This window comes from Cucurbita maxima, unplaced genomic scaffold (assembly GCF_002738345.1).
Source record: "Cucurbita maxima cultivar Rimu unplaced genomic scaffold, Cmax_1.0 Cma_Scf00010, whole genome shotgun sequence".
NCBI classification, from domain to species: Eukaryota; Viridiplantae; Streptophyta; class Magnoliopsida; order Cucurbitales; family Cucurbitaceae; genus Cucurbita; species Cucurbita maxima.
The window spans coordinates 3,222,929-3,233,972 of NW_019272026.1; the positions used below are offsets into that span (position 1 = coordinate 3,222,929).

The 11,044-nt window shown below is 34.9% G+C and overlaps 4 protein-coding genes across 5 annotated transcripts in view; 1 reads left to right on the top strand and 3 right to left on the bottom strand.

Annotated features, from left to right (window-relative positions):
• The window catches only part of LOC111485322 (40S ribosomal protein S30), a 1,394-nt gene extending 1,204 nt beyond the window's left edge, over nt 1–190 (bottom strand). Inside the window, exon 1 of the mRNA XM_023132152.1 lies at nt 112–190. Within this exon, the coding sequence (XP_022987920.1) occupies nt 112–115 (4 nt within the window). The 5' untranslated portion in view covers nt 116–190. The remainder of the gene's footprint in view (nt 1–111) is intronic.
• The window catches only part of LOC111485296 (inositol oxygenase 2-like), a 20,048-nt gene extending 16,351 nt beyond the window's left edge, over nt 1–3,697 (top strand). Inside the window, exons 3-11 of one of the 2 annotated variants that reach the window (XM_023132122.1) lie at nt 1,802–1,942; nt 2,035–2,460; nt 2,535–2,594; nt 2,685–2,737; nt 2,821–2,943; nt 3,038–3,107; nt 3,176–3,254; nt 3,340–3,421; nt 3,500–3,697. In XM_023132122.1, coding sequence (XP_022987890.1) covers nt 1,912–1,942; nt 2,035–2,460; nt 2,535–2,594; nt 2,685–2,737; nt 2,821–2,943; nt 3,038–3,107; nt 3,176–3,254; nt 3,340–3,421; nt 3,500–3,526 — 951 coding nt within the window. In that variant the 5' untranslated portion in view covers nt 1,802–1,911 and the 3' untranslated portion in view covers nt 3,527–3,697. Of the gene's footprint in view, nt 1–1,794; nt 1,943–2,034; nt 2,461–2,534; nt 2,595–2,684; nt 2,738–2,820; nt 2,944–3,037; nt 3,108–3,175; nt 3,255–3,339; nt 3,422–3,499 lie in introns of both variants that reach the window. The other variant, XM_023132121.1, reaches the window with a different exon arrangement.
• A 614-nt stretch (nt 3,698–4,311) lies between these two features.
• Nucleotides 4,312–6,796, bottom strand: LOC111485299 (AP-4 complex subunit sigma). The gene is made up of 4 exons (XM_023132126.1): nt 6,551–6,796; nt 5,532–5,618; nt 4,800–4,868; nt 4,312–4,595 (listed from the first exon to the last, which is right to left on the bottom strand). The coding sequence occupies exons 1-4, from the start codon at nt 6,689–6,691 to the stop codon at nt 4,461–4,463; spliced, it is 432 nt and encodes a 143-aa protein (XP_022987894.1). The 5' UTR covers nt 6,692–6,796; the 3' UTR covers nt 4,312–4,460.
• Nucleotides 6,797–7,721: 925 nt separating this feature from the next.
• Nucleotides 7,722–11,044, bottom strand: part of LOC111485178 (ATP-dependent 6-phosphofructokinase 3-like) — a 4,353-nt gene continuing 1,030 nt past the window's right edge. The window contains exons 3-13 of the mRNA XM_023131936.1: nt 10,902–10,941; nt 10,510–10,572; nt 10,284–10,421; nt 10,045–10,203; nt 9,914–9,967; nt 9,710–9,778; nt 9,494–9,623; nt 9,087–9,349; nt 8,860–8,908; nt 8,619–8,773; nt 7,722–8,223 (exon numbers count right to left, since the gene is read on the bottom strand). Coding sequence (XP_022987704.1) covers nt 8,014–8,223; nt 8,619–8,773; nt 8,860–8,908; nt 9,087–9,349; nt 9,494–9,623; nt 9,710–9,778; nt 9,914–9,967; nt 10,045–10,203; nt 10,284–10,421; nt 10,510–10,572; nt 10,902–10,941 — 1,330 coding nt within the window. The 3' untranslated portion in view covers nt 7,722–8,013. The remainder of the gene's footprint in view (nt 8,224–8,618; nt 8,774–8,859; nt 8,909–9,086; nt 9,350–9,493; nt 9,624–9,709; nt 9,779–9,913; nt 9,968–10,044; nt 10,204–10,283; nt 10,422–10,509; nt 10,573–10,901; nt 10,942–11,044) is intronic.

The window sequence follows — 11,044 nt, forward strand, 5'->3', positions numbered from 1 at the left end:
AAAAAAAAAAAAAAAAAAAAAAAAAAAAAAAAAAAAAAAAAAAAAAAAAAAAAACTAAATACACTTTGAATGATCGAAGGTCGCGATATGAAAAGTTAGGGTTTCGCTTACCCATGGCAAATTGCTTGCTTCGGTACCTTCCTGGTGCTTAACGTCCGATGACAAGCCGCAGAGGAGATTGCAATCAGGAGTTAGGGCTATGGTCGGATGAGATTATATAGACAATTAAAACAGGGCCAGCCAATGGACCAATAACTTTTAGACTTTGGGCCTACTCAATTGGGCCTATAAATTATAATGGGCCACGTTTTGCAGTCAGATTTGGAAGATTTGGATTGGGCCTATAAATGGTAATGGGCCACGTTTTTGCAGTCAGATTTGGATTGGGCCTAATTTGATGCCTCTGTACATCTTCATCAACCTGACAAATACCAAAATTAAAATAGCCCAACTTCAAAAGGGCTAAAAGCATTGGACTTTACAAAAAAAAAGAAAAAGACGAAAATACCCATGGTGTAGGTTTTCCACCTACTCAATTAAAAAGCTAAAATAATAATAAAAATAAATAAATTTGAGGGTAGAGAGGTGATATAAATAATAAACAATATTAATTACATCTGCCACTTTTTTTACATCGATTTAAATATAATTTAAATGTAATAATTGATTTAATATTTTTACTTTATTAAAATAAAATAAATTGATGCATAAACAAATAAAGTAATAATGTACAAATATAATAGAGATAGAGGCCTCGAGAAAATCTCCTCTCTCGAAAGGGTACGAAATATCTTTATTAATTAATTTTGAACCAATAAATTAGATATTCAAATCTTTCCTTTATTAAATAAAATAAATAAATAAAGGATGAATGAATATCTACGAGTGTTTTTTATTTTTTATTATAGAAAAAACGCTCGACATAGATAAGGTCGGTTGGTATTTTTGCACATAAATATCTACCTTGAAAGTTGACATTTAACAAGTTGATAAAAAATAAATAGAAATGAGGTGGCAAAATCCTGGACGTCGATTGAAAGCTCCAAGAATGTAGTCAATCGAACAGCTAGGAAAGGTGGGGAATTGGCAGAATACAGCTCAGCAACTAGTTTAAAAAGAAGAAGGTCAAACAAGATTAGTCAGCAATGAGTAGATGTCGCGTCAAAGCGTATGATTTCTGTTACTGTCCCCAGACTTATCCGATTTGTATCCACGTATTGCTGACTCATCCTTTCCCTTTCAATTTCTTGTTTTGCAGTTCAGGACATTCCTACAGTTTTTTTAAAATAAAAAATGTGAAAATTTACTCAATTTCATTATTTCATAACTTTATTTTTAATTTTTTTTAAACCATGGTAAAAAAAAAATATAAAAACAAGATTTTGGATATGTGGATTACGGTAAATATGGTCGAGAATCAACCACGATCTTGCAGTGAAGAGATTGGTTCAAAATGGTTTTTAAGATTGTTAAGGATATTTAGTAATAAATTATAGTTTCCCCTATATATTATATTTGATATTTTATTATAAGATAAATATCTAATATTTGCCTTATTATCATAGGTTACTATTTTCATATTCTCGTAATTTATTTGATTATAAATAAGATAACTTTCACACTGTGGATTAATCAAACATTCACAAAGATTTATTCATTATTTTTGTGCTGCCCGATCGATCATCTAACCATATTTTACGAGGTAAATTAAAAAAAAAATAATAATATCTTGAAAATAAAGACAAAGAAAAAAGAATAAAAAAATTGTTTACATTTAAGGACTCCAAAAGTTTCAAATTGTCATGGAAAGGACAGCTTGGTGAGTATAAAGAAACCCCCTCCACCAATTCTCCTCACTCCGAATCTCATTCATATTCCGTTCTTTTGGATTCTTTGATTCTTGTGAAGAACATGACGATTCTCATCGAGCAGCCTCGCTTTGGTAACATCTTCTTGTTCTTCACCATTTACTTTTCATAAACATTTGAATTTGCAGCGAATTCTTGAGGGTTCGAAATGTTCTTGTATTTGCAGAAGTGGAAGAGAAGAAGCTTGGCATTATAGAGCCGAATGAATTGGTGTTGGACGGCGGATTTGTGGTACCAAATGGAACGGAAGCGGCGGAGGAGGGATTTGTAGCACTGGAAATGAATGCCTTCGGGCATTCTTTCAGAGATTACGAAGCGGAAAGCGAGAGGCAAAAGGGAGTGGAGGAATTTTATAAACAGAATCATATTCATCAAACGTACGATTACGTGAAGAAGATGAGAGAAACGTACAAGAAAATGGATCGAGTGGAAATGAGTATCTGGGAATGCTGTGAGCTTCTGAACGATGTGGTTGATGATAGCGATCCTGATTTGGATGAACCCCAAATTCAGCATTTGTTGCAGACTGCTGAAGCCATTCGAAAGGATTATCCTGATGAAGATTGGCTGCATTTGACTGCGCTCATCCATGGTATTATACCATCAAATTTCCTTCGACTCTGTTTTCTCTCTATTTCACTTTGTAACGATATGCTCTGTTTTTAGATCTTGGAAAAGTGCTTCTTCTTCCCAGCTTTGGTGGGCTTCCTCAATGGGCTGTTGTGGGTAAGAACAAACAACAAAACCCCATAATTTTTCTGTCATTTTCTTTCCCAGCAACACTCAAATCCATCTTCCCCTGTTTTGTTCTTGCAGGTGATACACACCCTCTTGGCTGCGCTTTTGATAGCTCCATTGTTCATCACAAGGTAGTTCATAATTCTGTAAATTCGAGATTTCTTTCCTTCAAATTACGAACAATAAAACTAATTTATTTGGGTTTTAATTTCAGTATTTCAAGGAGAATCCTGATTCGGAGAATCCAGCTTATAACACCAAAAATGGGATTTACACCGAAGGCTGCGGACTTGATAATGTTATGATATCATGGGGCCATGATGATTATATGTATTTGGTACCAAATCCATTCTTTGTGCCCCTTTTCTGGTAAAGCTTTGATTTTCGAAGCTCTGTTTGTTTAACAATGATTTGTGATGTAAATTTTGCAGGTGGCTAAAGAAAATGGCTCCACTTTGCCTTCGGCTGGGTTGTTCATAATCAGATACCACTCCTTTTATCGTAAGCAAATAAAATTCAAAATTAAAACAAAAAAGAATTGAAACTAAAAAGAATTCATTTTCCTGCAGCCTTACATAAAGCTGGAGCTTACAAACACTTAATGAACGAGGAGGATGCCCAGAATTTGAAGTGGCTCCATATATTCAAGTAATTATTTTTAAAAGATAATTACTGTTTTAATCCAAGATAATTGGAGTGATTATGAACTAATTATATATTTATGGAACTTCAGCAAGTATGATCTCTACAGTAAGAGCAAAGAACTTGTTGACGTGGAAAAAGTTAAACCATATTATGTTTCCCTAATTAACAAGGTAAAATCCTGTGCCTTTTTTATTTTATTTTTCAAATATTTTTGGGGACTAAATGGTGTAAATTATTGGGATTTGCAGTACTTCCCGGAAAACCTCCGATGGTGACCAGATATAATTAACGATGCCTACCGCCGGCCGGCGACGGATGACACATTTGAATGAATAAGCTTCATTTTTCTTGTATTATTATCTCATTTCTCCACATTAAATGAGTTCTTTTTTTCTTTTTCTTTCTTTTTTTCGCTAAATGTAACGGAAGAAATTGCGTCCCACCAAAGCAAATTAAAAATTTAATTGTTTTTCTCCTATGTGTTTGACCGTAACAATAATTAATTATTATATAAAAAAATTAAGAACACATCATTAAATATATATTATTTTTAAATGTGGATTAGTTTATAGTGTGAATCTGAAATTTATTTATAAGATTTTATCGATAAAATTTTAATTTTTAAAATTTCATAGACTAAATTATAAGTTTCTTATAAATAAAATTACAATTTATGTAGAAATATGATTAAAGATGAAAATGAAAGCTTGTTATGTTATAAAATATATGAATAATGTCATTTAATTAATTGACTTTTTAAATATCTAAGGATATAATATTAGAAAGAGAGTGGTGAAATTCAACATTATTATAATTTTTTAATTTTTATTAAAATTATTAACGAAAAAATGAACAAAAATAAGTTATTAACTGAAAAAGAATCGTTCAGAGACAAACCTATTCTCATCAACATAAAAGAACTATCTCTGATTGAAACCCTGGTATTAAAAATTGTACTATCAAATCATTAACCAAGCAGCCTAAAACCTAGAAGTTGTAAAAATCAATTTGAGAAACTCTACAAGTTAATGGATTAAACTTCAATAGGGGCTTGGATTGATGTTCAGATCTATCACATGCATTTTACCAAGTGGCTGAACAGAGCACAATCAAATAAATTCATTAACATCACGTCGATAGCTTTAATGGAGTACGTACAGTATAACGACAGCAAAGATTTTGCACCAAACATTACAATTCGTAGATTTTTCATGATGATTTCTCCATCAGTTGTATTGGGGATAAAATGTTTGACTTGCTTGTTTCTACAATACACCCATTCATCACCATCTCTTCCAGCATGAAATGTGCTTTCTCAAGATGAAACATTATATCTAGCTCGCACTGCAAGTCAATCGGGCAATTCAGTAAAATCCATGAAGGAAACATCATTCAGAACTCATAATCTCAGATTTCTTTTGAACTAGAAAAAGTTTTTTTTCGTTGATAGATGAAAAGGAAACTCATATAGGATATGAACTCCCAAAAGAAACGAAAAAGCAATTGAAGTTCGGAAGACATAATCTCAGATCGAACACGAGGGCTTACCACATTCCCGAAATGGCGGTCCATGGTTTCAACCAACAGGTGAATGAATTCCAAAATTGCGAGTTCATTCTGCAACATTGGAATATCAAGAAATGGAAAGGAAATGTTTGAGAGAGGAATCAAAAGAAAACTTAACCAATCAAAGCATTTTATTAGAGCAGGTGCTAATATAGGAGCCATAGAAGCTCTCTGATACTGCCATCCAGAAGCTCTCTCATTGATATTCTGCTGCAAGGATCCAACTTCCTTACTATTTGAATTGATAATAAGAGTAGGAAAACGTTACAAAATAGCCAAAACACCCAGCCTATTCGAGAGGGTTGTTAATCTCTTCCTAGAACACTGTTTTATTACAAAATACTTCCTACCTTCTACCCGAATACTAAGCTGTTAATAAACCCTTCCCAAACACAGCAGCCAGACATACACCTACGATGGACTACCGTACTACACATCCCCCTAACATCCATATACAACTATAGCTAACTTCGATAGCTAACTTCGAGTATGTATTCACAACTGGGGGCCTAACATATTCATAGCAAATAAGCACATGCATAATAGAAATGTGTGTTAAGCATATCCGATAAATTCCACAAAATGGGCCATAATAAACTTATTTTGTTACGAAGCATATCGTTCCAAGATGATATACTAATCATTTGCAGGCAAAAGGAAACTATGCGAGCATAAATTAATTATCAATAGTAGAAAATGTAGAAATTAACTCACTTCATCGTTGTCAACTCCAACCAGGAAAAATAGAGATGCATATCGCCTATATACAATCTTATAGTTGCGATGCTCGACAAAGGAACACTGTTCACAAAGAAAATATTATAAGTGAAGATAGATGCTAGATGCAATCAAAAACCGATAATTGCACTAAAATTGGCTAATCGGGGAGAGGACAAAAAATAGAACACATGTTAGGATTCCAAGAAATTATACGGACAGCACTAATATTCATATGTAGATTCCTAAATGTTGTGCACGATTAATCTTTTCAACTAAAGCAAGGAAAGAGCAGCAGCATACAGTATCACTTTATAATTAAAATGGCCATAAGACACATGGTGTAATAGTCCAAAACCACCATTGTCTTTTTTGGGTTCTCTTCCGAGCTTCCCCTTAAGGTTTTAAAACACATTTACTAGGGAGAGGTTTCCACACCGTTAAGATATTGTCCTCTTTAGACTTTCCTTTCTGGAATTTCCCTCAAGATTTTAAAATGCTTCCACTTGGGAGAGGTTTCTGCACCCTTACAAGGAATGTTTCGTTCCCCACTCCAACCAATGGAGAGCATAGGACTTGCCTTGTTGGTTGCTTGTTAGAGGTAACCAGGAAAACCTTTATCGATTTCTTTCCTTAACATTACTTCCTGTTGTGAATTTTATTCCAGGGCAAGAAATGGATGATTAGACATCAAAGTATTTGGTGGTCATTGGCTTAAGAAACTTCCTATTATTCATCAGAGTAACTGAAAATCATACCGTAGACTTGCGTAAAATCATCACTAGCGTAAGGAAAACTGGATAAATGCTGCATGTGCAAACAAACCACTATGAATGATAATTTTTAGGGACAATACAGTCAACATGTACCTAGGGCCAACTACAGCTGATTCTCCCCTAATTTGCATTAAATTTACAGATCAACAGAAATTCAAAAACAATTCATCGATTCACATGATACAGAGGAGAAATTCAGAGGTATTGGATTGAGATCTAGGTACGAGAATCCAAACTTACCTGTTGTTCGTTACGAGCGAGGCATTTGCGAACGATTTCACCCTCAAGAGCTCGACGTTCCTCGAGGGTAAGATTTTCGTAATACTGAGCGAGGCGGGTTTGGCCCTGCTTGTTCACCATCAGAATGAATCTGATCCCCATTTTGCCTTTCACAAACTCGATGAAACTCGCGCAGACGAAAAACAAAAGCCTAAATCGATCGCGCGAGGAAGAAAACTCGGGAATGTTATTATTTTTTTTCTTTTTTCAAAATTTAAAAAAAAAAAAAAAAAAAAAAAAGGCTGGCTGGCAAAATAATTTTCAAACAAAAATTGCAACAAGCACCCTTAACTTTATTGATTGTGCAATTTGCCCCATTTTTTATTTTTGTACTTTTAATTTTATAATATTATAGTCTCTAAAGTTCAATATACATTAAAATATATAACTGCTATAATAAAATATTTTTAAGATATAAGATATTTCTTACCTATAGAATCATAAGTTAATTAAAATCTAATATTTAAAATTAAGTAATATAATTGAAATTTATTCTCTTTTTCTCTCATTTTGTTCATATAAATTTGATTTTAAGTAAATTACAACATAAATAAATATTTAGGTATAAAATGCAACCATTTTTTTTTATTTAAAAACAGTACTTTTTTTTATAATAACTATTTTGTTTATTGTTTTATGCTTTTTAAAATTAAGTTTATAAAAATTAAGCTTTATTACTTAATTTTTATAAAAGTTGGAAAACTTAAGCAAAAATTGATATTATTTTCAATTTTTGGGTGAGCTAATTACGACCATATAAAGGTACACATATGCTAAAGTGTAAGCGGATGAGTTTGCAAAGAGGGGTTAGTCAGATTTCGATACGATAGAGTATGAAGCTTGAAACGACGACATCAACGAAGTCTATGATCCTCACTTGATATCACACTAGAAATCGAGGAATTAATCACGACAAGGCAAATATAAATATGAAAATGTGATAAATAATCACTTTAAGAAAAATAAGATCCAAATTAACTTATTGACGGAGCATCTCAACATAAGAATACTTGTTTGAAATTTGAATCATTCCACAAGCAAAATTTGATCATGTCTACCTCAAATGATTCTAAACATGCAATCTAGAGTACATTAAAATTACTAAGACGCGGATTCTAGAACGCATAAATTAGACAAAACTGAAATATTTTATTTTTGGAAAAATTGCATACAGCAGTAATTCAATTCATCTAAAGACCAAAGGATGACACCAACTATTATTTTTAATATATAATAAAAATTAACAAAAGATGTAATCCTAAAAAAACCAAGACCATGGGAGGGGGAGGGGAAGGGACTCTATAATTAGACTACATCAAACTCCATGAACAACAGCTTCTTCGCACCTGGTTAAGGACTGAAACACCCTTACCTTGCCTTACACTACGACCCATCTTTCAATTTCTTCACATATGTGAGCTGAGCTACATTACACTAGGCTTGCTCATTGTCTCGTCCTCGATGTTGTTGGTGTTATTGTTGTTGTTGTCTAACTTGTTCGTCGTTTCTTCCTCTTTCAACTCCTCGGCTACTGCGTCTTTCGGAATCAGAAAGCTTGGCTGGTTCGTCGATGATAGAAGCCTTGCCCACATTCTATCAGTTATCACCACCTTGTTCTGTTTCTCTGTGATTCTCTGCAGATTGACCAAATCAGAGTTAGTAACATTCGATGCAGAGCTTAATGAATGAATGTTTACTCCGCCCGACAACCATGGACCGATGACGGTTGTTTCATATGCACATGGAATGAAGCAAGAAGAATTAAATCAGTGTCAATGGCAACAAACCCAAACCTCCCTAACTTGACCAATGCCTACAATTTCTAATAGCAGAAGAAAATGTGAGACTGAACGACCGACCGACCGACTAGGGGTGGTTTAGTTCGTTTCAACCTTCACCTTAGCGTAACATGTAAAACATCACTTTGTAATAAGTAGTCAATCAAATGTGTGTGATGCATGTATGTCGTGTATTTATTCTGTGATTCTATGCAAGGGGGTCGTGTTTGGAATCAGGGTCGGGGTCTTACGTAGAAGGGAATGTATGTCTGTCTTCCGTTAACAAGCCCGCTCGTATAGCCAGTATAGCCAGCCATTGCTCCATGTATAGCACTTTGAGCAAGTAGAGTGCAGTAAACATTGTCCGAGGCATTACTTGGGATAGCTCGGATCATATACGTCGGATCTGTCCGAGGAATAATATTATTCGTCTGTCATATATAGTCCAATAAAATAAACAATGGCCTTGAGATATGCTTGATTCAAACTTACCAATATATTTGAGGTTTATGGTCATCTTATGTGCTTTCGAAAAATGATCCTGCAGAAAGAAAAATGAAATTCTCAGTACCGTATGATCGAGTCGTAGAAGCAAGAGAACCTTAATACTATATATGATCGAGTCGTAGAAAAATGATCGAGTCGTAGAGGCTCATACTATAATAGTCGCTTCGTACTACAGATCTAACTAAAAGGAACAAAGCACATTGCAAGCCAACCTTGATTTTCTGTGATATCCATAGCCCAACATCTTGAAGAAGCTTATTTCCAGAAGCATCTAGCTTGTCAGAATCAATGCTTCCAGACAGCAACTCCTGCCCAGCTCCTTCTGCAATGACAATGACCATGTGGCCGTTGTCTTTCAGACATCTTGATATGTATTCGTAAAGTCCACCGGGTCCTTCAAGATAAAAGGGCGACTCTGGAATTAAGCAACAGTCGACGTCCCTGCTCGCAAGAGTTGCATACATCGCTATGAACCCTGCACTCATCACCACGAAAGCAAAATAAAACTTCGGCTTTGATACGTTCTAGAAGTTCTACTGATCGTAAATGCTATAGCGACCCGAGCCATGCAATGGGAGATCATGTGGGAAAAGAAAACACAACAATGCCACAGTCTTACCACAATAGCGACCCATCAATTTCACAAGCCCTATACCATTCTCCATACTTTCAGATTCGACATGGGCTGCATTTATAGCACGCTGAGCCTCCTCAACGGCAGAGTCAAAGCCAAAGGACTTGTCAATGATCTGCATCAGCAACAGGCAAAATCCACTTAAATCCAGTAACAATCTAATTTACCACAATAGTCAGTGTTGGAACATGAACAACGTACCGGGATGTCGTTATCAATGGTTTTCGGGATACCAACAACTGCAACTTTGAGCCCTCTTCTTCTGACCTCCTGAGGTACAAATAATCATTTATTTCCCGTAAGAACCATATATAACGAAAAGTGGGGCTAAGCCACTCGAGATCAAAATTATCTGCGTTTTGCATCAAGAAAAAAGAAAAACGAGAATATCCTTCCCAATGTTACCTCATATATAGCAGATGCTCCCCTCTGCGTTCCATCTCCACCAATTATATAAACCTGCAGAAAGAATAGCAATGAACTTAGGTCCAAGAATCTACTTTTCCACCAAAATTGCATAATGATAGTGTTCACACCTGATTGATGCCACGATCTTGAATGCTGTCAACTATTTTTGAGGTATCGTGGCCACCTCGTGATGTCCCAAGGACAGTTCCACCGCGTTTATGGATATCATTCACAAACTTTGGAGTTAAATGAATGGTATTCTTAGAATAGAAACCTCTATATCCACCCTGCAAGTCACTTTCAGCATTGGTCCCTATTTAACCAACAGCTATAGTAAATCAATCACTGGCTTAAGGCAATCACTTACTTCAATGCCCAGAACCTTCTTGACTCCATACATATTGTATAAGCCACAAACTAGTTCCCTAATCACAGTGTTGAGTCCAGGGCAAAGACCCCCACATGTCACAATGCAAGCGTGAACCTCGTCTGCCTTAAAGTATATCTGAACAACAAGCCATAACAACTCAATAACTAAAAGCTGATATTAGAAATCATGCACAGATAGTGAAAGGAATGGAGACAGAGCTTACCCGTTGGCGAGGGCCAGCTCGTCTAAAATGTATTCCTCTTGGACTATTCTTGTGAACAACAACCTACAGAAGCAAAGAAAACAAATATAATCATCTTCATATACCAATACTCCACAAGTCTTGTTACTCGGGGGCACAGAAGATATGAGGTGTGGAAATCTCTCCCTAGTAGACACGTTTTTTAAACCGTGAGGCTAACGACGATACATAACGAGTCAAAGCGGACAATATTTACTAGCGGTGCAATAAACTAAGGGATGTATCATTTATCGGATCATCTTAGATACACAAACTCTCAAAGAATTTTGTCACAAATCCCCAAAGTTTAAGATTAATCAATTTAACATCCAAACTCCATTAAAACGAAAGTTGAGGTCTAAGAAAAGGCTAACCTTCTGAGGAACGGTATCATCAACATGCACAAAATACTGTCTGCAAAACACACAGATTAATTTCATCAATCATAAACATAAACTAGCCAATGTAAAAAAAAAAAAAAAAAAAAAAAAAAAAAAAAAAAAAAAAAAAAAAAAAA